We start from the raw sequence: 27,987 nt of genomic DNA, 5'->3' as shown, positions 1-27,987 counted from the left end.
TTGAGTACCATACACCGAGATCAATGGAACAGCTAGTTTAACAGGAAAACCCAGGATAAGAGCCGAATGTATGCAGCGGTTACACAGGCCACGATATATTGAACTGTGAGCAGTTGGGATAAAATTTTACAAAAAGATTTTTTTAAGTCCGAGGGAAGCTTTTCCTGAAACGACGTGGAAAAGTTTTACGAGGCTATCAACATGTCGAAGAAAAGTTCTGCGATGTGGAATAAATATCATTAGATCATCATAACCTAATGGACCCATCATAATAAATGAGCTAGATGATGCATAGACCAGTGCTAGCTACGCAGTACTCAAACTTGAGGATATAATATCTTTTTTGTACACCGCGTTTTTGTTGTGCATGTTAGAGATCATCCATATACCAAGTGAATAATTTAAAGGAGAGTAAGGAGTACGACTAAGTCCACGCTTAGAGATATAATGGCTTCATATTTGCTCTATAGTTGAACTGAATGTATACGTGCTTTAAAGGCCATTGGGGCAGGCATGCTTTATATCAGCTTTATATACGTATATACAGCTAGCAATAACGCCACATTCTGCCAATACGTTTATGCATTTACGATACTAATGTAGGACTACATTGAAAATTCTAGTGCCTTGGTTTTAAGTGAAATCATTGCTAATTTGTAGCCAAGCCAATGTAGTGAAATGGTTTAATGCTAATGGTTACTTGAGGCATATTGCTATACGTATCCACGAGCTCATCCAACAAGTTGGACTTAATGGAGAAGTGCTCTTTCTAGAGCTCTTGGTTCGTAGATTGGGTTTTACGATATTTAAGTTACCATATCTATCGAAACGTTTCAATGACCAAATAATGACGGCTAGTTAGCTAGTTAAGCACGACTCAATTCGCCAACTTATGCGTTATGCTATCGGAGCAGAAAGTCATATCTAACACCTCTTCTAACCAGATTGTGCATACATTGGTAACTAACTATTTCAATCAAAGCGCTGTACATTTTATCATCAGTATTAATAGAGATCTTGATTTTAGAAAAAAAAAATCTCATTTTTATACGATTTTATGCAATTCGCTATCTGTTTAAAATCCACATTTTTTTGAAAACTGTGGTAGAACTGATGAGCTTATGTAACCAAGTTGAAACGACTATTTGATACAAGCTTGTGTACAATAAATCTTTCGTTTCGAGATGCACACTGTGCAAGATCCCCGATGATGGCCTTTTAAGACTTGGGAATAATGTAGATTAGGGATAGAAGTATAAGGAAGACGCTTCATCGACAGTTCTAGGTTAATTTGGGCGTTCTGAGGTACGGTCACTGAACCATAGCCAAGCTTCGGAAAGTATCCTTCTATACACGAATCACTAATCGCTCTTCTTCTTTTTTTCTCTCTTACAGACCTCCCCCCAGAAGCACGTCCGCCTGTCGCCCCGCCCGTCGGCCTCCTACCCGTACCCATCGCCAAACTACTCAAACCAAATAGCTCAACAACATCACTACCAGCAGCAGCAGCAGCAACAACAGCATCTCGGCCAAATTCAGCTCTCCCCGGGTGGTACAAACTACCACCACCAGTCGGCGATGGCACTCTCATCGGGTGGAAGCGGCGGCCAGGTGCAACCGCTCAACGGTTCCGGTACGTTCGTCGCACCCGGTACCAGCCCCGGTGCGGCCAGCAATCGTTCGCCCCTGTCGCCGAACCGTCGGACGCGGGGCGAGAATAAAAAGTGCCGCAAAGTTTACGGCATGGATCACAAGGAACAGTGGTGCACCCAGTGCAAGTGGAAGAAGGCTTGCAGCCGTTTCGGGGACTGATCCAAGTCGCGCAAGCATCCGCCGGCATCAGCAACAGCAGCAGCGGCAACATCACAGCAGGCGGTGACAGCTGCTACAGCAGCGCCCCTAGCGGTTGCGAGTTCAAACCATCACCGTCACCATCACCACCACCACCACCACCACAGCCACAATCACCAACACCAACACAACAATAGCAGCCAGCAGCAATCAGTCTGATGTGAGAGCATGCGTGTACGGTAGTGAGAGTGCGTGGGCGACCATCGGCGCAAGTGTTGTGCGTGTGTGAGTGTTTGTGATTAGAGCGCGCGTGCACTGTACATATAACCGTGATATATTTTAGCGAGATACAATTATGTGGGATTACTGATGAGAAAACGATTGCAACAAAAAAAAATAAGTAAAACAGTGGAAATCCATTCGTAAAGAGATAGTTTGTAGGTTCTATTGAGTGTAATAATGTTCGTTATTTATATTCTCAGCAATCGTGTGTAAAGTCGCAGCCGATACCAATTGTACAGATAGAGGATTTAAACGGAGCATGACAGAGGGAAAGCAAACTAAAATGAGAGCAAACATAGCGGTTCTAATGGAACGTAAATTATTTTTATACTGCTACAAATCAAAGCAAGCAAACAAAACAATAGCGCGTGACTCTAAACAAACTTTTTTGCACACTGTTAGTCTTTTTTTTTGTTTTTGAGCACTGAAAATTAGGCTTACCCCACTATACAAACCGGTTTGAGTCACCAAATTGCAAACAAAAACAAAGTTCAAGCTTCAAGTTAAACTCTGTGATTTTAAACTGTTGACCATTTTTTTCAAGGAAAAAATCGTACTACAAAAAAACAACCTAAGCATCGCTGTTGTTTAAACTACTCTTTTTTGTTGATTTTAACGTAATGGACTAAATGTTGTTCTCTAATAATCGAATCGTTTTTAACATACCTACACCAGCAAGTAAATTACAACAACAACTACAACAAGAACATCGTAAAAAAGGCAAACAACAAAATCCGTGGAAAGAAATTCGCATAAACCAAAAAAGTGACAGTGTTTGACAGCTTTAAAACACATAATCTACAAACAAAACCTGCCAGAATGGGAAAGTCGTCCCCTGTCCCGATGGCACCACGTGTGAGTCGTTCGCGCCGTGCGCAATACGGTACCGAACCGAACAATGGAACGCAGTAACGGAAACAATTGGCTTTTGAATGATTGTCTATCTCTTTATCGAATTACTCGAAAGTTTAAATGGAGCATTGCAGCAGCAACAAGAAAAAAAAATCGAAAAAAAACACAACCGTAAATAAATGCAACAAGACTTTTAAAGGCTGATTTAGTTTTTAACGAACAAAACGAAGTAAAACAAAAAATAACACGCGAAACCATTCGTGGGTTACGATTGTAACAATTCCAATGAAGAGAAAAGCAACCGTACTGACACACAAACCCCCCGTCATATCAGAGCTCATATACAGCTGCGACCAGCAGCTGTGACATTCTCAACGTAAATTTCGGAAAACGAAGCGAATATAGTTCCGAAGCCCTCTCAGAGGAGGCTCTGGTTGTCAATGCAAAAGAAAAACAACAACGCGCGAACGCAAATAAAAACTATTGTGGTTAGTTTTTCCATGTTTTTTTTGGTCTACACAGGCAGGACGAAACTGTTGTTTGATTCTTCGTAGTTGACAGTACGGCGGCTGGTTGACGCCGGTTGTTTCAGGAATACGAAATTAGACAGCATTTCGTCGCCTGAAGTCATCAACGAAAAACGAATGAAATAAAATGAAGTCACGCGGAAAAACAAAAAAACATCAAAACACAGATAGAAATGTGACTAAAAGCGAATAAAACCACTGCCAATAATGTTAAACAAAATGAAAAAGATGAAAAACAAAGAAACATTTAAGTCGTTAAAAACATACCGTAATTAGTGTCGACTCCTGCTGTACGAGGCATGTATGTGTAAAACTTACTATTTGACGTGTTTTCCAAACTGCAATGATCAAGCAAAGAAAAAGTCGTTAAACTGACTAAAAAATTAAGAGAAGAGAAGAAAATCCCCAAGATAAGTCTAATTTACGTAATTTTAAGCGAAAATACTAAAGCAAAAACAAAAACGCAAAGAACTAAGGAGTTGTTCGAGGGAAAGAACCCGCGCTAAATGAAAACACTGGAAAAGCGACAACTGGTCCAATTGTGATATTTCGCAGAGAAGCAAAAAAAATGCCGTTTTTGTTTCTCTCGTTTATGTTCTCATATTTTTAGTGGATAATTTTTACTTTAACCGTTTACCATTTAATTATGGATCTTATTTTTGTTGTTAGCTAGCGCATTAACCAGCAAACCAACAATCAACGTGTGTGCGTGTTTTGTTTGATCCGATCACACGCATGCACACAAAGCAAGAACAGACAAATGGACGTGGTTTTCGGACGGGAGCGTTGCGTGGCTGTCAAAACAGTTATATTTTAGTAGAACCAAAGATGGAGCTAGTAGCATTCACACGCCTGCCATCAGTGTTGCCAACGTTTGCGAATCTTTTAACATTTAGCAAAATTTGCTTTAATTTTACACGCCAACTGGACTGGTGAGGACTTTCGGTGTCCTCCTAACCTTGAAAAGACTGCCACTTTTAGTGAAGATTTTGAATCTTTTGAAACAAAGTCTACCCGAATTTTGATAGATTGATCTAATTCTAAGCATATTTATTTCCTAAGTCTAAGCTCGTTCGGAACTTAGCGTTCGGTGTCGATGAGTCTAACATTCTGATGGTACTTTTTAGTCGTTTAGCTTGAAGCTTGGGTGAGAATCGCGACGATTGCAACCGCAACCACTGCAACCATTTGTCTGCTGGCTAATTTTTGTGACCTGTAACCCGAGATTTCATTTTAGGCACGAGGAGTGCGGTGCAATAACGAATCCCCGTGGGAGGTGCGGAAAGGACTTCAAGTGCATTATAGGGTACGGGTCTAGCAAAGGCTTTGATCCCAGAGCTTCCATTTTTTTTTTTTGGTGCAATGAACGCGCGCTTCCTTCCTGCTCTTGGCTATTCCTGATGGGTTGGTAGTTGTTTTTGGAACGATTCCCATGAATGAAACGAAAAGGGGTACTGTCTAAGCCATTGAGGATAAGTATTGATCTCAACAAACAATGGTCGTTTGGTGACCCCTGGAATACAATTGTTTAGCGTATCGTATCCCAGTCTACGAGGTGCCGGTGGAAATGTTTGACAGGATTAGATAATTCAAATGAAGATAAAAAAAAGCCGAAAGTGTTACCGCAAGCGAACAGACGGATAGACTCCGTCTACTCACTGGCGTCATCTATTGGTGTGTAGCTGAAACCTACTCCCAGACAGTTCATTTTTTTGGCTTCAGGATCGCTCTAGATCTAACTATGATTTCGAAGTCAATCAGTTGGAAGATTTTGACTGCTATGGTAAATGATGACCTCTGGCTGTATCCAGGCGCAACAGATATAGGACGAGCTTAGCAATTGAAGAAAACAATGGAACATATTTTTCTTAATTCCGACGATTATTAAGCCTTCCACAAAAATGCTTCGATGCCCTGCGTGGCAGCCTTGCGATAATTGCTCGGACCCTTAGCCATGGCCGATGAACTAATCGAAGTCGGAATGTTCTTCGGCTCTTTCGTGGCCTTGGCGATTAGCTGCCTCTCCGTTTTGGCAACGAAATTATTGGAGTCAATTCTCCGTTTGAGGCCGCTACTTGAAGACGTCCAGTCGCGACTTCTGCGAGATTGTTTGCTGCTAAGACACGGCCCACCACGACTGACGCTTCCGCAAGATATTATCCGTTTTGTCAAGGTACTTTTTTACCGTTTGCTCTGACCCCCGGTCCAAGGCGCAGAATGATGAGGCTCCCTTGTCTCTTCAGCTTCTGCTACATTTTACGAACGCGTAGTACCGTCAGGCGGACAAGGCCTTTGTTAAACGATTTCGTCTGTGTCCAGTAGAATAGAAGTTGTAAATGCCAAATCGGCTATATCCGGCGGACACGAAATACCTCACGATGTCCAACTTCGTCGCTCCTGAATGGAGCTGGATAAACTAAACTTAGTCATTGCCGATGAAAAGATGGATGCCGGCATGTTCTTCAGCTCTTTCGTGGCTTTGGCGATTAGCTGGTTCTCCGTTTTGGCTATGAAATTATAGGAGTGGATCCTCGCTTTGAAGTTCGCTCAAAATGTTTCTATCGGACGCAGCTAGGAAACGTCCTGCAGTTTCTTCTGGAAGATTAACTGATGCTTAGACACGGCTGACGCTTCCGCAAAATACTGTTCGTTTGGTCAAGGTACTTCTTTACCGTGTGCTCCAACCACTCGGACCAAGGACAACGAAATAATGAGGCCACTTTGCGCTCGTTTACGCTGCATTTTACGGTCGCGTCGCTCCGTCGAACAGCTGGAGCCAGGTTTCCGTTCGACGCTCTCGTCTTTCTTCAGGAGGATGCGAATGCCGGAACGACTTTATCCGGCAGACACGACATCCAACTTACTCCGGAGCGAAGCTCACAGTACGAATAAACCAACCCAGTTATGGCTGATGAAAATATAGAAGTCGGTATATTTTTCAGCTTTTTCGTGGCCTTGGTGATAAGCTGCTTCTCCGTTATGGCCACAAAATTATTGAAGGGGATCCTCTGACTGAGGTTCGCTCAAAATATTTCTATCGGCCGAAGCTGGGAGGCAGTCAGTCCCTACTTCTAACTGATTGCCTGCTGCTCAGAAACGGCGACCACGACTGCAAAATAATATCCGTTTTACCAGTGTATTTCTTCACTGTTTACTCAGAACCCCCGGTTCAACGACGCGAAACGATGAGACCACCTTGCCCTCGATCTTATTATTCAGCTTCTGCTGCAATTTACGGTCGCCTCGCTTCGTCGAACGGCCGAAACCAGACGTCCGTTCGACACTCTCGTCTTTCTCCAGAGGGGTAAAAGAAGTTGTAAATGCCGGAACGGATATATCCGACGGTAGACTTCCCATGAACATCGACAAGTTTGTGCCTGTGTACAAAATTTCGTGCACGCGTTCAACCTCAAACATGCTTCGTCTCGATGTACATGTTCGCCTCGAACGTCGAACTCAAACGAACGATGTTCAAACACTAGTTCAAACATCCGTGTGCGTAAACCGGGTGCGTACATGAGAACGGTTCACACAAGGCAAAAAGAGTCCACGCTAATGATGATGAAAGTGAGAAGGAGAAAATTGGTACCATGAACCTTTGTGTAGGAGAGGTGTATGCACACCGTGTACGTACATGCCGCTCACGAACATGTGCACGTGTTTTGGCACGAAATAGCGTGTTCGAATTCGTACACAAAATGTGCGTTTAATATGATCACAGAATCAGAGCGAATATTGTGTATGATGTTCATTTGGGAAGACTGTCCGACGGACACGAAGTACTTCACGATGTCCAACTTCGTCGCTCCGGTGTGGAACTGGCAGTACGAACAAACCATCGAGCATAGTTGCTTGACTATTTTTGCAAAGGGTTGTTCCAAATGAACTGATAATCCCGTCATTTTTTTGTGCACACAACAGGGTTGCTACGATTGGCGATGCATAGATGGATTTACCATCAGGTGGCAGGATAAACGCATTGAAAAGTCACTAAAATCAGTCCATTTTAATGCGTACGTTAGGTCGCCTCAATCAGTTTATTTCCCGGCAGCAGGATGTCTTTTTACGGAATTATTTTAACGAATTGAACTTTGAAGGGTTATAAGCCATTCAGAAAAAAGTATAGTTCCCAACAGATAATGGTCCGCGACAGTCGAATGTTCAGTGTTATGAACCAGTCCGTAACGCAGATGAAAATGCTTGATAGCTGATGTAACTGGAACAAAACAGCTAGCTATTTCCCAGTTAGGTCAGTTTCTGGCTGCCAATTGATTTTTATTCAAATCTAGATCGAAAAATATCGAAACTGATTTCGATATCGAACGGCCGGCTGCACACTGGCGTCACCTGTTGGTGTGTAGCCGAGACACACTTCCTGTCAGTTCATGTTCCAACTTCCGGATCGTTCTCATTCAAATCTAGGTCGGACCAATTCGGAACGGATTTCGAATTCGAGCAGATGGAACTAATTAAGAATTTGAATAGATTTCGTACTCGAACATTGATCACTGGCGTCACCTGTTGGTGTGTAGCTGAGTCTCATTCCCTGTCAGTTCATGCTCCAACTTCCACATCATTCTTTTTAAATCTAGGGCAACCCATTTCAAAATTAATTTCGAAATTAATTTCGAATTCGAACAGATGGAAATGATTTTAATTTGAATAGATTTCCAATTCGAACATTGATCACTGGCGTCACCTGTTGGTGTGTAGCTGAGACTCACTCCCTGTCAGTTCATGTTCCAGTTTCCGAATCGTTCTTACACAGATATAGATTGAACCGTTTCGAAACTGATTTCGAATTCGAACAGATGGAACTGATTTCGAGTTCGTATAGATTTATATTACGAACATTAATCACTGGCGTCAAATGTTGCTGTGTAGCTGAAACGCACTCCAGATCAAAACATTTGCGGCTCTTTGAAAACCTAATCGAAAAATTCCAAAATTGGTTTCGAAGCCAATAAACTGGCTATTTTGGACGTAAATCGACATAAATTGCAGCTCAACATATTTGAGTACTCGAAAATTTTCGGCATGACGACTGGATTCTGGCCACCGTTCAGCCGGATTTGTTTGTTGCATTTAAGCCAGTCGAAATTCAAATTTAGTCATTTCAAAGTCAGAGATTTTACTCTTTGGGAAATCTGTTCTACAGTCGTGTTTCGCTGGTTGGGCCACAGCCCTGTCCAACTAACGAATTTGATTCGCTAGTTGGACCGACTGACAAATGTCAAAAATTCTCCAAAGGAGATGTTGGCAGTGTAAATGCATCTGTTCATATCTCTCAATATTGTCAGATTGATTGTCAAAGTAAATTTGACACGAGATTTTGACGTTCAGATGCTTTTTAGTTGGACAATGGTCCAACTAGCGGAGGTCCAACTAAAAATCGGTCCAGTTAAAAAGTGTCCAACCAGCGAATCACGACTGTATTGCAACTGGAACTGTCCCAGTCAGTGGCTATCGAATGAACTTCGCTGATGGCTGCCACAAATCAAGTAAACAGCTGTCTTGAATTTTGCGGAACCTCAAGCTCTTTAGAAAGAATATTGATCTCAACAAACAATAGCCATTGGATTGCCCGGACAGTTAAATGCTCAGTGTGATGCTGATGAAAATGCTTGATGACCGATGCAAAAGAGGAAACTGTTCCCAGTCTAGTCTAGATCGAAATAAATCAAGACTGAATTCTAAGTTGATTCCTGTTGCTCACTGGCGTCACCTGTTGGTGTGTAGTTGAAACTCATTTCCGACTTTCGTATTGTTTTCGCTCAATTTGGATAATCGTAAAATTTCGAAGCTGATTTCGAATTTGAACAGGCTTCCGGATCGTTTTTACTAAAATATAATTTCTAAACTGATTTCGAAATCGAACAGTCGAAAGATTTAGACTGACAGAGCAATAAATTTCGACTGTACACTAGCTCAATATATTTGAATGAATGTTGCCACTTGAATAATTTCAAAATAATGACTGAATTCTGGCTACGTTCAACAGACAGGAAGAGGTCCAAGCGAATTCCTTTCCTTGTACATATTTGAGCCTAGAGTCTGAAGCTTGAAAGCATTCGAAGTTCTAATTCGAATCTTGTCCGAAAACTGAAATTCGACCTATTATTCTAATTCTGCTGTTCCAGTCAGGGGTTGTCGTATGATTTCCATGAATCAAACAAAGACTAATCTCAACAAAAAAGGGCATTTAGGTTGCCCTATACCCTCAGCAGTCAAATTCTTAGCCTAATGGTCCATCCCAGTCTCCGTAAAACAGATGAAAAGGCTTGATGGCTAATAAAACTGGTGCAAAACCGCAAGCTATCTCCCAGTTAGTTACTTTTCCGGCAGCCAGATGATTTTTATTCAAATCTAGATCGAAACATTTCGATACTGATTTTAACATAGAATGGCCGAATGAATTCCGATTGTCCACTAGCTTCACCTATTCGTGTGTAGCCGAGACTCATTCCCTGTTAGGTCATTTTCCGATTCACCCATTAAAAAGTCCAAAACATTAGTGCAAAATCATCCAAACCAGGTGCACTAATGGTCGCCTGTTGAATGATCTGCTTGATACTGGATAGCATTGAACCAACGAAGGACTTTCATTAGACAACTTGGCACCATCATTTCTTAGTGGGCCGAGCCGCATTCACTCAAATCTAGTCTAGATCGAAAATTTTCGAAATGCTTATTCGAACAGACGGATACATTACTCACTGGCGTCACCTATTAATGTGTTGTGGAGACTCACTGCCTTTCAGTTCATTGTGCGGTTTTCATGTCGTTTATAATGAAGCTTAGATCGAAAAAGTTCGAAACGGATTTCGCAGTCGATCAGTCGAAAGATTATGACGGAAAGAGAAATAAATTCCTGGAGTATACTAGCTCCACATTTTGGGAGTGTACAAGACACTCGAATAATTTCATCACAATGACTGGATTGAAGCACATTCGGTATAGGGTATAATTCAGCCGGAACCGACTATTGTTTTCGAGCCAGAGATACGCTGAAATTCTAGCTCGAATTTAGTCAGACAATATTTTGACGCAACTGGAACCTATTCCAGATGGATTTGATCGCCTGGGTACTGTCCCAGTCAATCCATTTTCTGGCTCCCGGAAGATTCTTATTCAAATCTGGTTCAAAACATTTCGAATTTGATTTCAAAATCAAACGACTACATCAATTACGGCAGCTCACTAGCGTCACCTCTTGGTGTATAGCTAGAATTTGATTGCATTTTGTCTAAACGGCTGGATTTTTCACTCCATTCCGACCGGATAGGATTGATTCGGCGTGATGTAACTACAAACGCACATCGCAAAAAAAGTAAACAAACAAATGAAACAAAATGGCGATTGTTTTCCAACTCAAATTTGACATTCGGCGACTAGAAAACTGATACGGATTGTATCAAATTTACGCCCTAAGCTGGAATGCAGTGACCGTATTTTGCTAAGGTTTTGTTCTGTCTTATACACAGACAGAATGCAAAACAAAACACATTTCGTCAATTGTCGTGTACCAACTAAAACATCTTCGATCCCCGGCCATCCAAAGAGCAGGAAGCGCACTGTGATATGTTTATTTGTTGATTATTTAACCTTTACAGTTGATTCAATTTTAAAGAAAAAATAAATTATTTTCCGGAACAATCCTTGGTTCAGAGACTCACAATTACGCGAAGAAAAAAAAACGGAACTACGTAATGACAGAAAAAAAGAAAGAAGAAAAAACAAATGATCTCCTTATTGAACAAAGTAGTACACGCTTTTTCGTTACTTTTCACAGCCTACTGTGTGTTGTCGTATCGTAAATAGTTTGATTAATTGAGCAAGACCATTCGCTGTTGCGTGGCGAACTTTAAACGAAAACCTGTTTCTCGCCACCTTGCAAGTGACATTTGAATAATAAAGAAGGCAATAAATTTCAGAGTTAGAAGAAAAAAAACAACCTAATTTCTCTAAAAGTAACTAGCGAAAATCAACCAGAACTGTCCCTTGAAACTTAAAACCAAAATTGACTGAACTTAAATTGTTACCAAAATTGAGATAATCAAGAAAAACAAAACGTAAACTTGCTAGTGGGAGACAAATAAAGAGAAAGTGAAGAAACAAACTCTTTATAAGCAAAACAAAAACAAAAGACAACTATGTACGGAAGCAATCGATCGATATTGGCATATACTCGCATGAGCAAATAATGAAATCCACACACACCCACTCACCAACACGTACATACGAAACGACAATCGTGAGAATAACGGAAGCAAATGCATCGCTGTGCGAAAACCAAAAACAAAACAATAAAATAAAATCGATCGGTCTTGTTTTTTTTGTTTTTCTTGACGTATAGTTTCGGGCAAATTAAAATACAATTGAAAACAAGAAAAAATCATTTTAAGGTTAGTTCGATCTCGCCAACGTAATTGGAAGAAACAAAAACTTCACACATACACACACAAGACACATATGCGGATACGAGCGCAAAAAAGAAGAAGAAAAACTCCGCGCGAAACGAGCAACAAAATTAACACGAAAAGAAAAATACTACAAAATAAAAGACTAAATTTTTTGCCTCTTTATATGTACAAACGTAATTAAAACTTGTATTTGGGTGAACTTTGTGGGTAGAAATCAACTTTACGTATCGTAAAACTTTTGCAAGTTTTTTGCATCCTTAGGCAGTATCGCGAACAGTGGCGCGAGCAAACTCCCCCCCCATCCTTAACGACTAAACGATGAAAATCTAAAGAAGCAAAAACGCGGATCGTGTAATTAAGCTGTAAGTGTTTGTTTTTTCGTTTCACTTTTTAATAATATAAACAAAAAGTTGGACAACCAGCAAGCAAAAACAAAACAAATATGCTCTTCTTCTTCTTGTTACGCTTTCGAAGAAAATAAAACAAAAACTAACAAACATGCTTATATGCAGAGACAGGAAACGAAAAAAAACCATTGTGCGCAACACCAATGCGATAGTTGTAAGTGAGTGCTAGTGTGTTGGATGAAACGACAACAACAACAACAACAAAAATCGTAAGGTAACAGATCGCGAAAAAGAAACAAACACACACACAGCCACACTCTTACGGCAGATACTGCTGCTAAACTATTCGATACGATCGATATATCCCTCCACTCCAGTCAGTCAGTCAGTCAGAAGAAGTGTTAGAAATATCCAATCCTCGCTCTGCTATACTGTTACGATACCTACACTACCACACACTCCAATCTACATAAAATAGTGTATAAATGAAAGAAAAAAAAACATTTGACATTCATTGTGGCGGCGGTTGGTTACGGATGAAAGGGTATACGTATGCGCGTGCACACACGTGTCTGTTGAACAGGGCTGAGTTGTTATTTAACTGTTTGTTCGGAATACGCACACAAACTCGATTGTTATGCGAAAGGGAACTTTACCACGGTGACCGTTTTTTTCTGGGTTTGATGGGCACCTTTTTAACTGCACATGCCAATATTTATGCCGTAAATCATTTGGCGATATTTTTAACTTTCAGTTATAATTTGACAGTTCGAAAGTTATTTTCTTTCGAATGGTAAAATTTAACCGAGAGGCCCATTTCAAGTGTTGACATTTGGGTAGTTGTTTAGAATTGACAGCTACGAAAACCATAAGTTGTTAAAGGTGTGAACATTTATCGATATTTTAATATTTGTTTTTTTCGCTACTACATAAAGTATGACAATCGCAGTTTCGAAGCAAAAACGTCAACATCATGAAATAACCCAAACAAATCTTGACACAAAATGTTTTCGATTTAATCTGTCTCACTTCATTCTCCATTGTAAACTATTGACGACCTCAAGTCAGTGCATAAACTGCTCCCAAATTTATTGGCAAACAGTTTAACTAACAAGCTGTCACATTAGTAACGTCGATAAACTAAGAGAATTAACGAAAACAATTTCGTTAATGGCACAGAAAACAGATTTCAAGCTTTTTTTTTCAACAAATCTGTGTAGGTAATATTTCAAAGGTTTTCTTCCATTCAATTCCACTATGTTTAAACCTTTGAAATATTACGTACATTCCACTAAGTCCTCCGTTCGCGTATATATTCTGTATAGGCAAATATTCAATTAAAAATATTGTATTTTGCTTGAATTTGGATTTTTGATGCACGTTTGCCAAAGGAAATGATATAAAATCGACATAAAAATTAACTTTTTCAATCAAATATGTTATAAAAACCGCGAGATTGGCAACCATGCTAACCTACCAGATAGTAAAAGTAAGAAGAAATCTGTTTTTGGCACCTTTCAGTGTCAAAAATCTGTCCGATCAAATGAGTTGCACTTTTGATCACACTTTTGCTTAATCACACTTTCATGCTGTGCAGTTCGATTCGGTGTGAACTGTGCAATAAATTACAAACCACAATCACACGAAAATTCGCATGCGTGAAATACTATTGTACTCAAGTTTGCATACAAGGTCCATAAATGAGGGGATAGAGCACTAGTGAAAATTGCCGACCTTGAACAGTAACTCCCTTGCAGATGAGAGTTTAGGACCGTGCAAAAAAGGTTACGTTAGTGTGCTGGCAAATTTTACGGAGCGATATTTTTGGAGGAATTTTCCCATAGTATAATGTCTGTTTGTCTATGGTTGCGGTTAAGTACAAGCTGGCTGTTTCAGTTCGAAGGGAGTTGATAAAAATTATAGAGAGTTTCGTGGCTAAAAAGGACTTATGCCATTCATTTTCACTTACCTTTTTAGTAGGTGGTACAGGTGGCTTATATCCGGACTGATCGGTCTAGGCTTGAGCGCTTTTGTTTGTACCGTGCTTCGGCGAAAGACAACTAATTGGAAGTCCTATTCGTCTTCAAACTCTGAAATAAACGAAAAAATAGGTAAGTGGGATCCCGGTTTTTGCCTGCAACTCTTACCAGAGGCATCCAAGCGCTGAAACAATTTTTAGTCCACCAAACAACTGTCATGGCAACCATTTTTTCTTTCGCCTCCCTCACGAAACACGCTTACGGTACGTGGTGGTCCTAACCTCTATGAGGCTGGGGATACCGATTTTACCAATCTTCACGACCATTTATTGTCAATCGTAATACCTATGGAACAAGAAAAAAGATGTGAATGTATTGTTGGGACTTTGCAGGATCGAAATAATGCCCGGCACCCCCTGGCAGAAAACGACTAGAGATCCGTAACGTATTCGTCGTTCTCAAAATCTAACACAGCTTTCCAAAAAAAAAAATCCCATGTTTAAGGAAAGCTGTGTTAGATGTTGAGAACGACGAATACGTTGCGGATCCCTAGTTTATTTTGTCACTATTACTTACGGGCAATCTAATGTCGATTTGAAAAAAAAACACTAAGCACTTCATTTCGTGCAGATGCTCTTTCCGATAGACTTTTCTAGTTGTCACATTTTTTCGCATATTTTCGCGACGCACACGGTTACTACGATCTCTCCTTGAAGTTATAGCGGACACCAGATATTGAGCATTGAATAATGACACCATGAAGAAAAATAATGACAGTACTTCAAGCTAGTTTTCAAGGTGTTGAAAATAATTTAAAAGCGATTTGAACCCAGTGTTTTGTACTGCGATGGAATCAAAAAAATTCCAATTCCTTGAACTGTGAAAAATGAGCATGAACAGAAAACAAGCGTTGTTTGAACAGATTCGAGGTAATTGCAATTATCTGAAATATATGTCAATATTAAACGCGTACGTATGTCGTATGCTACTCGGACTCCAGGTCCCACAAAATATAGATGGAATTAAACCTGGATGGATAGGAAAATTCTATGAATTAAAGGTTCATAGCCAAACAACTGTCATGGCGACCATTTTTTTCACTCGCGCAACACGCTTACGATACGCAATGAGAGGCGTGAGATCTCCATTTTACCAAAGTTCGCGGCCACTTTTTTATCGCCAATAGACATTTTGAACTAGAAAACTTATGTGAGTGAATCACTACCGAGTGCCGTGAAGGGTTTCCACTATTTTGAACTTTGCCGGACTCGATTAGTGATTTTGTCACTAAATTGCTAACCGTACAAGACCTACCTGCTTGCCGGTTCCAAATACAGAATTTCTCCGATAACAGCACAATCAACTATCCAGCCTTGATAACAGAAAACACCACAATTTTAAAACTTTATTCAATTACGGAAATCGTTTGCTGGAAGCTTTGTGGCCAACACTACGTTACGTAATCACAGCGTGATATCCCCCGGTAGAAAACGGTTAGCTGTTCGTCACGCATCCGTTTTTCTCCACACCTAAACACTGTTTTCCTTAACATTGAACTTTTCCACATGGTTCGTCCCCAATGGTCACCAATAATCTAATGTATGGTCGGGGTTATTTCTTTGAAAAATTTACTAAGAACTTTTCTTCGTTCAGATTTTACTTCCGATCAAGACCTTTCAAGACACTTTTCTAGCCATCACTTTTTTATTTCACGCTTCGCAACGCCTGTGGTTACTACGATCTTGCAAAAAAGTGATAGGGAATACCAGTTGTATAGAACATTGCATGATGACGCCAAATACAAATTTGTATTTGATGACGCCATCAAAGCAAATAATAACAATCCAGCGAATTTGTTTTCAAAGTCATAGAATTTAAAATCGACCAGATTTTTGTGCTGTGGTGGAATCAAAAAAATTCAATTTCTTTGAACTGTAAAAATGAGCTTAAGCTTTTTCCTGCATATTGAAACTGGCATTCAGATTCTTTATAGTTGAACAATGGTCCAAGTCAAGACGGATTCTCTCCAGCTTGGGTCCAAGTGGCAGAGGTCCAACCGCAAAGCGATCCAAGTACAATTGAGACCTCTGGAATATCGCTAAAATCGCGATTTATCCCGCGATTTAGATTAGTCATTAGTCACTTCACGTGCAGGCGAATTCCTTCTGAATGGAGAGTCAGCATGGTTCCAGTCATTCCAGCCGGATTCGGAGTTTGGTATGGTTTCCACAAGATTTTCGGTTCAAAAACAAACAAGTTCTTCCGACTTGCAATCCAGTCGGAATTTCAAATCAAACTCCGGTTAATATTGATCAAGAAAGAGTAAACACACTGCCTCCGTGTCAGGGTTTTCCCTGTTAAAATCATCCGCGGTTTGGAATTCTGGCTGATTTTCGCCGAAATTCTGACCCAAATAACACAACCGATTGCGAGTTCGCGTCGGTTGTCATTGGAGCCGGTATTCCGGTTGGCTTTACTGGGTGGGATTCATCGACGGTTTATAAACGAAATAAAAGAGACCCGGTGAGGAAAACCTGCTGTCAGAAATGTAACAAAATAGGTTTATCCAGCTGCGCTAGGGTTGAGCCGTTTCCATTTTGGAGGAAGCCAGAATGTCATTCAATTACCGAACAATTCTTCGGATTTAAACACTCGCAATTCTTGCTACACCGCAATCAGCGATGGTTTCAAGCTGATGTTAGATATCTGTATTCCTGAATTGAGCGAAAGACACAAAATATTTTGAAATCGTCTGCGCAGAACCAGCGAGGCGTTTTCAGAACTAAATACAGCTCATTGAAGTAAAGCAGAAACATAAACGGTCTCAAGTAGCTGCCATGAGCTATTCCTGGCGTAGAAGTAAATCTGGATGCCTGGCAATATCCTTCGAGAATCGTTGTTCCTCGATCTGTGATTTCGAATCATTTAAAAAAAAACTATTTCAAATCGCTCCATGTTTGCGCCTGTTATATCGAGGTTCAACATGAGGCAGAGAGGTCAGTATAAATAGAATTTGTTTGAGTGCGACGTCATATATTCCCTATTATTTAGTATGCTGGGAAAAACTACTTATCAAAACGACTGGCAACTCTGACTAACAGCTGGAGAGAGCGACGGCGACATCTCTTCCGAGTAAAGGTAGTACTTTTCATAGTGTTGCACACATACTTATATTTAAGTGGAGTTTCCTACCCTCATACAGTGGAGGCGCTGTAACTTCTGTCGCGTCTCTTTTGAATGGGGGAAGGAAAAGATGTCAGTCTTATTGATATGGAACATTACAAACTGACATCTGAGCAAAAATGCTCGAAAAAATGACAGCTCAACGAGCTCGTTTGCGTGCTGTTAGAATTAAAAGGCAATTCGAACCAAGTTTCTTGTACTGGGTAGAAATGAAGATTTTCTAGGTCAATTGTCAGAAAAGTGAGGTTATACATTTTCATGCAATGTTTTATGGTGTGTTTCCATAATCACAAACTCGAGACAGCGATAAGTAAAGCTATTCATCGATAGTTATTGATATCTCCCTATTAATTTTGTAAGGATTGTATTACCCTTTTCATGGACTGTAAATATGTTCGCGAATTTCCAGCAAGATGGAAAAATGACACAGTCTGAAATTGCTTGAAAGATGCGAAGAAGCGGAGTCGCCAAAATGCCGAAAAGAATTAAATTTGACATTGAAGTCAAACAAAGAGAAACATGGAATTCTGACAGAGAAATTTTGAAAATTTTGACAGCTGCCAAAACTTTGACGGATATCTGCCGGCTACCAGATTTTCTTCCAGGTGGACACAAACAGAATTTTAAATGCAGAATTTCTCGATTTGAGGTTTGCATGAAATTTTCTACCATCCGAATAAACAAAAAATCTTTCACCGGAAATGCCAAAGTACCGATTGTATGCCACATACAATTGCGAAGAACTTCGCTTGTGTGCAGTATCTACCAAGCGAACGGGATTGCGCAAATCTCATTTGACAACAGTAGCTAGACCAGCACAGGCTCGGCCCTGAAACAAAGAACCGAAAATGTACAAAAACTACACATTCATGATTTTATTGCTTCGTATGAAATCTGTCGCTTTATTTATTTTATTCCTGGTGATTGAAGATGGAATGTTTTGACAGCGGTTTGTTAAAGTAAAGTGGTAAAAGTTTCGTATCGTTACGTACAGCAATAAATTTTATCCCGATACCCAGTAAGTCCAACTGGAAAATTAACTGGAATAGTAAACTCCATGATTATGGAGAAGGGGCCGCAATCTCAGGTCCTGTGGTAACTGACTCTTTCACCCTCTAGAGGTTTTCACTTGATTGCCGTCGGAAGTGTTCGCTGATAGGATATTGCAGTATGTCAGTATAGGATGTGCAGATGTCAAAAACTGGTCAAAGCAAATGTTAGTTTAGGGTAAATTCATCTGTTTACATCTCTAACGGTTGTCAGTCTGATCGGTATGATTGTCGAAGTGATTTTGGCATATAGCTTTTTATTTGGACAATGGTTCAACCAGCATCGTTTCCAATTGTGTCTAGGTCAAACTAAAAAGCTGTCTAGGTAGAAAATGTCCAACCCAGGGCCGGCGGATAGGGTGGGTAGTATGGGTAGTACTACCTACTCGAAAATAACCGAGTGGGTAATTACCCACTCGAAATTTTGACATTTTCATAAATTTGAAATCTGCCACGTATGTATCTCGGGCACACATTTGAAAATGTCGATGCACAACAACTTCATTTACACAAACACACTGCAAGTGATTTACTGTAAATGTAATGCAAGCGTGTGTATTGCGAAAATGAGACAAATCCCTATTCTATTACCCTCACCCTATGCTTACTACCCACTCGTGCTAAAAGTGTAACGCCGGCCCTGGTCCAACCAGCGAAGTACGCTTCCGATGATGTTCTATTAAAAGTTTGAACGATCAGGAGAATTGGCAACCATTGGCAGAAAGAGATTTGTATATATAGAATGTTTCAAAACTAAAAAATGTTCGAAAGCCCAATTTGCAAGTTGCCGAGTGACTTTTTTTTACAGGGCGGCCAAATGCGTCTTCAAAAAATTTGGAGCTTCCGTACCCAACAGACATATAAATGCTGGCTGTCTTGTGCTGATGATTTAGTGAGGATGCTGTTTCCCACTACTGAATTCTACTGATATATGTGGTTTATTGATAGCTAGTCTATGGCTTTTAGCTTAAGAGGTGGGCAATGCTCCCTAGTTGTTGGCGAAATACCACTATATTGTTTACTCGCACCAAACGATCCCGGATGTTACCGAGATGAGTTTTACTGGGAACACATGTCAAGCCTGCTTCGTTCTACTCGGTGATTTGTTGTTGTGGCCAGCGTAGCCAATGTTCTAGATTTATCTGGAATCCTCTAGATTTTTCCCAACTGATCAGACATTTTTTCTAGCCAGATTTTTTAAGCTTTGCCAGATTTTTCCAAATATTCTGAATTCTAGGTTACACCCCAGAGGGAATGTAGCCATTATGTCAGATTTATCTGGCACAGCCAGAAAGACAAACCTCTCATTCTACCAGATTTATTAAAATTATAGAGATTGTTACACACAAATTTTGGAAATCTGGATCATATTTTCCCAAACAAAAATCGATTATTGTTGCATTGTTGCAATGCAAAATTACGATGACTTTGAGGCCAAGTGACAGATTTTGCCAGACATTTTTATTTGAACTGCAAGATTTTCTTTGAAAAATAGTGGCAACCCTGGTTGTGGCGACCATCGGATCAGTTCAACTAATATTCCACAGCAAGAATGGTCGGTGTTTCGGCTGATTTTACTTTAGTCGGAGAGATGAGAGGGCTCCTTCTCGCGGTATACCAAAAACTCAATACGAGGAACTGGACTCTATTGTCGTTGTACCATTGTAGCACGTTCTGGTTGCAATGACAGCTGGCTAGATCTAGTCAAAATGAAACTGAGCTGGACCACGATCTCTTTGAAGGGAAAAATACAAGACATTCGTTCTGAATTCTTGGTTTATTTCGCCACAAAAGTTTTGCCTAATCACAATCTTTTTCGCCAATTATCAGCAAAAACAAACTTGAATCTAATGATGAAGCTTACACGAGCAAGAGCCTTGTAGAGTTTGAGCCTGTTTGAAATCGGATTTCTAATTGTATTCATCTACGATCAAGACACATTCAGCAAGCCCCTTGGGTCCTGGTTCTAGCCATCGTTTGTTTGGCTTCGGTTGATATGTTTACTCACTCGGTAACATTTAGTATGGTACAGCGGTTACCAGTAAATTTTTTCCTCTAAATCATATAATCCAAGATGTTTAGCTTTGATTCTCCGTGTGACCTTCTACCACAGTTCACAATACCGGTTCTACTCCCAGCACGATTGGTTTGAACTTAGCGGATAGTTGTAACAGTTTCCGCTTTCACTAATGTGGTTTTTGTTTGAGGCGAAACTGAGTCAGTTCCTAACCCCAACTGCTGTCAAAATGTATGAACTGACAGTGGTTGGGGTTAGGAACTGACTCAGTTTCAGATTCAAGCGAAATCGCCATAAAGGATTGAAATATTTCGAAGCTAAAGCCAAGCGAAAATTTCGGCTGACACTACACTAGCTCCATCTGCTGAGGTGTAGCTGGAACCCGATTATATCTCGTCAGAGTATCCCAGTTAGTTATTTTAGTTAGTTAGCTTCCGAATCGTTCATACTCAAGTTTAGATCGACAATAGTTTCGAAACAGATCAATCGGATGATTCGCACCGGAATCCGTGTACACTGAGTTACTCAGCCAAACTAGTGCTGAATACGATTATTTTTTGTTCTTGGCCAATACAAGTACATACAAAAACGTAATTGGTAAACATTGCTTTGACAAAAACATTTAGTTTTCAAGATAGCGTCGCTCTAGTCAGCACGCAAAAATATGAAAAAATCGCAATTTTGCGACAAATTTAAGTACCCTTGTGAGCCTAAATCTAACACTGCAACTGGTCGAAAAGATGGTCCTTAACAACTTAGACGCAAACTCAAAACAAAATTTCCTGAAAAGTATCTTGTATGGCAAGCTATATGTTCTTGTGGGTTAAAGACATTCTTAACAGCAGGTTCCATAAACGGTGAAATTGGAGTGTCGATTATTACCTTTTTTGATAAAACCATGAAACTAAAACGTTGGTGAGGCCATATTTAGACAGCTGTGCACAATGGTTAAATGTCTATCGCCGGGAAAGTTTGAGCTGTGATTCACCTGGTCGATGTGGCTGTTTTTAGCTACTAATTCGAACAAAGGGAAAATCTAAACCACAGAGAACAGATATATAGGCTAGGACAAGCTTATTCGAAAAACCTTTGTAAGCATTCAAATGAAAATACGTTGAAAATCACCATCGCATACAGGTTTGCATTCATTAATCACCATTGTATCCAAGTTTGCACGCAACGCCCGTATATCGTTTGGTGGCCAACCGTAGCGCCGGCTGGTAGCAAATTGCTACTTGCTGGTGGCCTTTCAAAACGACATAAGTTTGACAGCGTTCAATTCTCCTGAAGCAGCTACTTACTACTGCTCAGGCAAGGTTTCGAGGGATATCGAACATTTACTTATAACCCTAATAGCATTTTGGAAGAATTTTAATGTTCCCTAACTTTTGCACAAACAATGTCGAAAGCGAGAAAAATCATAAATGGCTATACCTAAAAAGACTAGAATATAAAAGACACGACATGTTCCGTTTAGAATTCGAATTCAGCTGTAAGTTTCTACAGCTGAATTGGAATTCCTAACGGAACATGACGCCTCTTTGTTATTATTAGACCTGTGCGCCGCCACGCCACGCCGCCGGTAAATTTTAACAAACGCCGACGCCGAAAGGTAGACCGGCGGCGCGCCGCCTATGCTTTTTACCCACGCCGACAATTCGCGAACTCGACAATCGTTGGCTCATAATTTTAACCACAAATCTAGAAACATTGTCTATGGTCCGAATATACGACGTTAACTGATTCATGATTAATCACATATTGATGTTTATTTGGTATTAGTGGTTGTGAATTAGATCACAAAATTAACAAAGTCTTGATATTTTCTCGCAAATCATTACACGACACTCGGAATACAATTCATGGATCCATTCTTGCTTCGTCAACTGGTTATGATTGCGAGCATATAAGTTACAATTCACCATTCGTGCGCGTGGAAATGTCCACAAATTAAAAAAAAACTTCCACTTTCAAGATATAAGTAATGAAATTTACGATAATTTGCCTGATCTTAATCTTTGCACGTAATCAATTTCACTGGAATACAGTGTATTATTCATCGATTTTTTAACCGATTCATGATTCCTAGTATGCTAGACACGATTACCCGTCGAGCTCGTGAAACTGTTCATGATATAGTTCATGAAGTAATTAATTTTCCACATAATCTTAATATACTTACGAAAACAATTTCAAGAAACTCAGACTATTATTCATGGATTATTCGCTATGCTCTTTGGTTTTGAAATTTCTATGTGAGATATTGTGTATAAATGCTAGCAACCAGTCTCATAGGCGCGAGCATTAGATACAAGGAAACTACCAGGACCTGTAACCCTGTTATTCTTTTGCGCTGCGCTAAGCATCAAAAATACATTACATAGCCACAATTCAAGTCCGTGAAATAATTAAGAAAACTATAAGACACGTGACTCTGTGTAAAAAATCCGACGATAAACTCAAGACTAAAATATCACGTTGACACAAAGAGAATTTACGAAAATCGTTGCACATCATTCAATTCTTGACTTTTTTAGTCAATAAAGTTAATACAAATCAATGTATCATCAAGTTATGAACTAGAATCATAAAAATAGTAAGCATATTCAGACACAACCACCTACTAAACATTTGAGTATAATGCCATCTTTTTTGCGTGAACTAGTTTTTTGAAAACACAAAAATTATTTTCAATGCGAGGTTTACTTATCATTGATTGAATCGTGACCTATTTTAAAAAAAAATTCTCGAAGAATAGTTGGACAGAATGATCTTGACTTTTCGCGACGCTGGTGCACTGATGTGGCGATGCAGAGGGTAAGATTTCTGGTCTCAAAAATTATTCATCGTGTGATCTAGCCCCACTCAAGAAAGATTTTCAGTCTCAGTTGCATCAACCCGGTATCACAGACCAAAAAAGACGTAACACGAGATGAATTTTCATCACTCGTAGAAAAAACGGTCGTTTTAAATTACAAAAAATGCGCCATATCAGCGAGCGTGGTGTTAGTGAAGAGATTTTGACACAGAGCTAAATGCGTTACTTAGTTTCCGCACCCACCCAAAAACGTTACCGTCTTTTTAATCTCAGGCAAACCAAAACAAACAAAATGGGCCGGAAATGTGAAATTCATTCTTGTCGAAGTGCCCAAGGCTGGAGTTTTTCACAATTATTTCTTAAGTTACAACACGATGCCGATCGCCGAGTAAGCACTTAATAGGATGTTAGTAATTTAATTGATTCGGTGTATCGAATCTGACTAGATGTATGCAATGGATTCGAATTTGTTGGTCCCCGGATCTGCTAGGGCAATTGGCGGAGTGCAGGTGCTACGAAAACTAGAGATACGCTCAGACCATTTTCAATCAGACTTGTTTAGTAATCAGTTTCAACCCAACATCAAGTCGTGGAATTATTATGAATGATAGTAACTGTATATTTAGGTTTCGTTATGGTGTAGATCTGTATGACTCCAGCACATCGAGCATACTTTGCACTCTAGATAGAAGCAAATCTTAAGTTGAAAGAAAATGTGGTGTCACGGAATCGTATGCGTTATTTTGTACTTACAAGAAGTAAAAGTAAATGCCAACCAGGAAAATGAAGTAAAAGGTCCTTACATGACCATTAAAAGTGACATTTCTGCGCAGTAATGCCATTAATGCCATTAGTAACGCCTCGTGTTAGGGTACCCGATATCTGTGGGATTCTTAAAGAGCGACGGTAAAGAAGACTAAAATGAAACAAAAAACAATGAAACGACAACAAGAATTAATTTCCTCAAACAAAACAAAAATTATTTTACCGTTTTAATTTCCCAAACATAGAACTATAAATAATTATTATGGGTTATTGAAATACAGTCGTTACTCTGCATTCTTTAAAAAGTCCATTGCAATCATTATTTCATGCGAAGTCGTAGTATGCGACATCGACAATTTTTCTATTTCGTTCTTTAAATTTTGCAACTGTAAAATAGTCCCGCCATTCATTTATTATCTTGCATTTGGCAAGCAGGGTGGGCACTTGTGATGCATCAGCGAAATTAAATGCATTTCTTTCCATCAAAATATAAATTCATAATGCATTTTGCGTTGCAAGTAAGACGTCAAAACCCTACAAAAAACTAGCCCTACATTCAACAAAACATCTAACAAAGTGGATCAGCGTAGGACGATTGTTAAACAATCTTTTCTGCGAAGGAGTGCAAAGTTTTTGCAAAAATGGAAATTAAATGCATTTTTTCTAATTTGAAGCAAATTTGTAATACATTCTGCCCCTAGGTGGGCACTATTGGAGCTTCAGTTGAAAAAAAAAAAACTTGATATGATTGCGAGAATTCCATTTTGTGCAATGTGTTCAACAGATGTCGCTAGTACATCGTGAGCGATGATTTTTTTTTAGAATTTTCTTCAAGCTGGTAACGTCTGTTTGTATGTGCTGCGAAGTCTGTTACCAATTTGGGAAAGGAATTTTACTGCCAAGAATTGTTTTTAGTTACATAGGCGTCAATATTCGTCACGCCGACACACGCCGGCGCGCCGCCGCCGATAGGGTCCAACGGCGTGACGCCGCCAACGCCGCCGCCGCCGGCCAAATATGTCGCTTACGCCGCCGCCGATTAAAAATGCATCGGCGCACACCTCTAGTTATTATAGTCTCTTTAGCTATATCATGACAAAACAAAACACTCGATGTTAGAGCAAAGCGCTTGCGCAGCCAACTACGACACTGATGAATCGTGCAACACGACCACATGCTTACCAGAATTTGACAGTTTGTTTTCATTGGTAACCAAAAAGCGACAGTTATTAGTCCGAAACGCTAGCCCAGTTCCTCTCTGTGTGTGTGCAACTATGTACGATGTACTTTTCCAACCCCAACCCCCGCCCATATTCGTTGTGGTAGAAAACTATAGAAACAAAAAAAATAATAACCTGTATAAAAACAAGGGATTGTCCTTACCTTCCCTCAATCATCGTCCGGGTTCAACTAAATCGTCGTTTTTAGAAACCACTCTCCATTGCTAAGTAATGCGTGACCCAGAGCTATGCGGAGGTTAAAAATCATAAGCTATAGAATTAAAATGTTTTGTTCTGAGAATGGTGAGATTGTGACTAGGTTTCCTCCCCCTCCTCCTCCCATTACCCAACGCCTATTGACTATTATTACAGTATCTCTTTAAAATAAAAGGTAAAACCGAGACTGGATGTGAGATAAATGTTTGAGAAAGAAACCGATCAATCTAAGAATATTGTAAGGAGAAGACGAGAAAGCAGAAACCAGAGTGAAAGCGTAAGAACAAAGAGACAACAAAATCGTACACAAAGAGGATATAATAACCTAACGAAAATAAGAAAAGAAAATAACAAACACAAGAGATGCGGAGTAATTTCAGTATTTTTGGTTACCGATCGAGGGCTATCAGGCACCCTTAAACACATACAGACACACAAACAAGAAACGATGCTTTTTTTCCTCAACTTATTTTCGTTTGTTCATCAAACTAAAGCAAATTTAATCAAATAATGCTAACTTTAGGTAAGAGAATTTGATTCACGAAACATTTCTTATTAATACTATCGTTATGAAGTCACTACAGCGTCTTTCTCATTATGATAAGTTAACAAGCAGAAACAAGCATGCAAAAAAAACAGAAAAAAAAACAAAGCAAAGAAGCAACCGGCAAAACACGTGCTGAAAGTACCATTTTTTTAGGGTTAGGTTTCGTTGTCGTGAGCTATCAAATGGAAGATCTTGTACTATTTTTAAAAAACCTTATTTATGGGCCATTTATACCTAAGATTATACATTATTATCATTATTTTGAGCGTGCGGAGCGATTCGCTTTCGGTTTTTTTTTCCTCGGTCAGTTCGGCACCGAGAAATGCAGAGTTAATTTCAGCCGATTTTTATCCGTTTCTAATCTTGTAAGTAAGCAAATCAAACCAATATGCTAAGAACTAAATAAAAGAGATCGATATCGAGTTAGGGAGGCAAGATAAGGTGTACCATTCATATACTATTTGTCCCTAGAAAATAATTATTTTATACACATAGACACACAATCTTAGATTATATACATATATATATTCATATACATTTATTTCTGTTTTGTTAACATTATTTTTATTTATTTATTTTTAGAGCATCAGAAAGCTTAACTATAAAAAAGAGATCTAGCATAATTTTACACCCCCCTCACAATGATAAATGAAACAAAAGTACACACAAACACACTTTCACACGTATACACACCTGTAAACAAAAGATAAACACATCACTCCGAAGACAGTTGTACATAAAGGCAAACAAACAAACAAACCGCGAAGCTAATGGAAATATGTAAAAAAAAACTACAAACAAAGAAAAACAAACCTAGCAACAAGAGATTTTGTATTCTTTGTTCTTTGCTACCACCGACCCACCTACCCCTTCCCCAACTCTTTCCCCCATCCTCAACCCCCTCTCCATAGAGGCAGGGGCAGGTCCCCGCCTACTGCTGGTAGAGGAATGAGGGTGAAGCCGACCAAAGTGAGCCGGCCGAAATAACCCTTAAGATTTCACCTTTGACAACAGCCGAGCGAATCCAGAATAATAACGCGCGAGAGAGAGAAGGTCAACAACGACGACGACAAGCGGAGGCGTCAAAATTTAGAACAATTAACCCTATTCGGTCGTCGAATCATTTAACATCGTTCTCCGTCTCGTCGAGACTCTCTCTCGCTATACGCTATTACTATGAAATTCGCTCGACAGAGAAAAAAAAAACATCCCCACGTCAGAAAAGTAGGCCGGAATTCGGAAAGGTGTTAAATCTAAACAGCGCAGATTGTAATCAAAATAAATAAAAAGAATCTGACAGTCAAATAGAAGCAAACAGGCAAACTTCAAGGGTTCAATCGATGCAGAAGAAAAATATAAACAAAAGCAAAAAAGTTTCTCTTATATAGCTCTTAGTTAGACCGTAGCGTTTAGTTGTCCCTTTTAACTCCCAACGCATTGATTGGTTCGTTTGTTCGTTTTTGGGTTGGATGTACATATCTATGGGCTTTACTACATACATTTAATTTTTTTTTCGGTTAAATTGTTTCGTTCTGATCGTAATTTGTTTTTTTTAAGCTTGACTAAAATTTTACTAAAATAAATTAAAATGAAAAAGAAACGCTAAATACCACTCAAAAATCATGTGTAGTAGGACAAAATAGGCAAACAAAAACATACAGATGATGATGATGATATATCCTTCAAATCCACACATATAAAAACACGGAGAGAAAGCAAGAGAAAGAGAGTTAATAAAAAAAATCTATTGGAAGCGATGAGAAGATGGACCGGAAATGGAAACAAATATTCAACCGGATGTAATTGTAACGAGATGAGTAAAAGATTTAGACATTACACATAGAGATGATCGATGATGTGGTGAACACTTGAATGATGATTATGTTCGACTTGAGGACATAGTTTTTTTAGTTCTAAGTAATACAATATTATACATATTATGAATATATACACGGTATTAGATAAAGCAAA

General features: G+C 39.5%; 1 protein-coding gene across 1 annotated transcript in view; it reads left to right on the top strand.

Annotated features, from left to right (window-relative positions):
* Nucleotides 1-27,987, top strand: part of LOC131685212 (zinc finger protein 704-like) — a 305,912-nt gene extending 277,925 nt beyond the window's left edge. Inside the window, exon 7 of the mRNA XM_058968778.1 lies at nt 1,396-27,987. Coding sequence (XP_058824761.1) covers nt 1,396-1,812 — 417 coding nt within the window. The 3' untranslated portion in view covers nt 1,813-27,987. The remainder of the gene's footprint in view (nt 1-1,395) is intronic.

This window comes from Topomyia yanbarensis, chromosome 2, assembly GCF_030247195.1.
Source record: "Topomyia yanbarensis strain Yona2022 chromosome 2, ASM3024719v1, whole genome shotgun sequence".
NCBI classification, from domain to species: Eukaryota; Metazoa; Arthropoda; class Insecta; order Diptera; family Culicidae; genus Topomyia; species Topomyia yanbarensis.
This window is presented reverse-complemented; position numbering and strand designations above follow the sequence as displayed.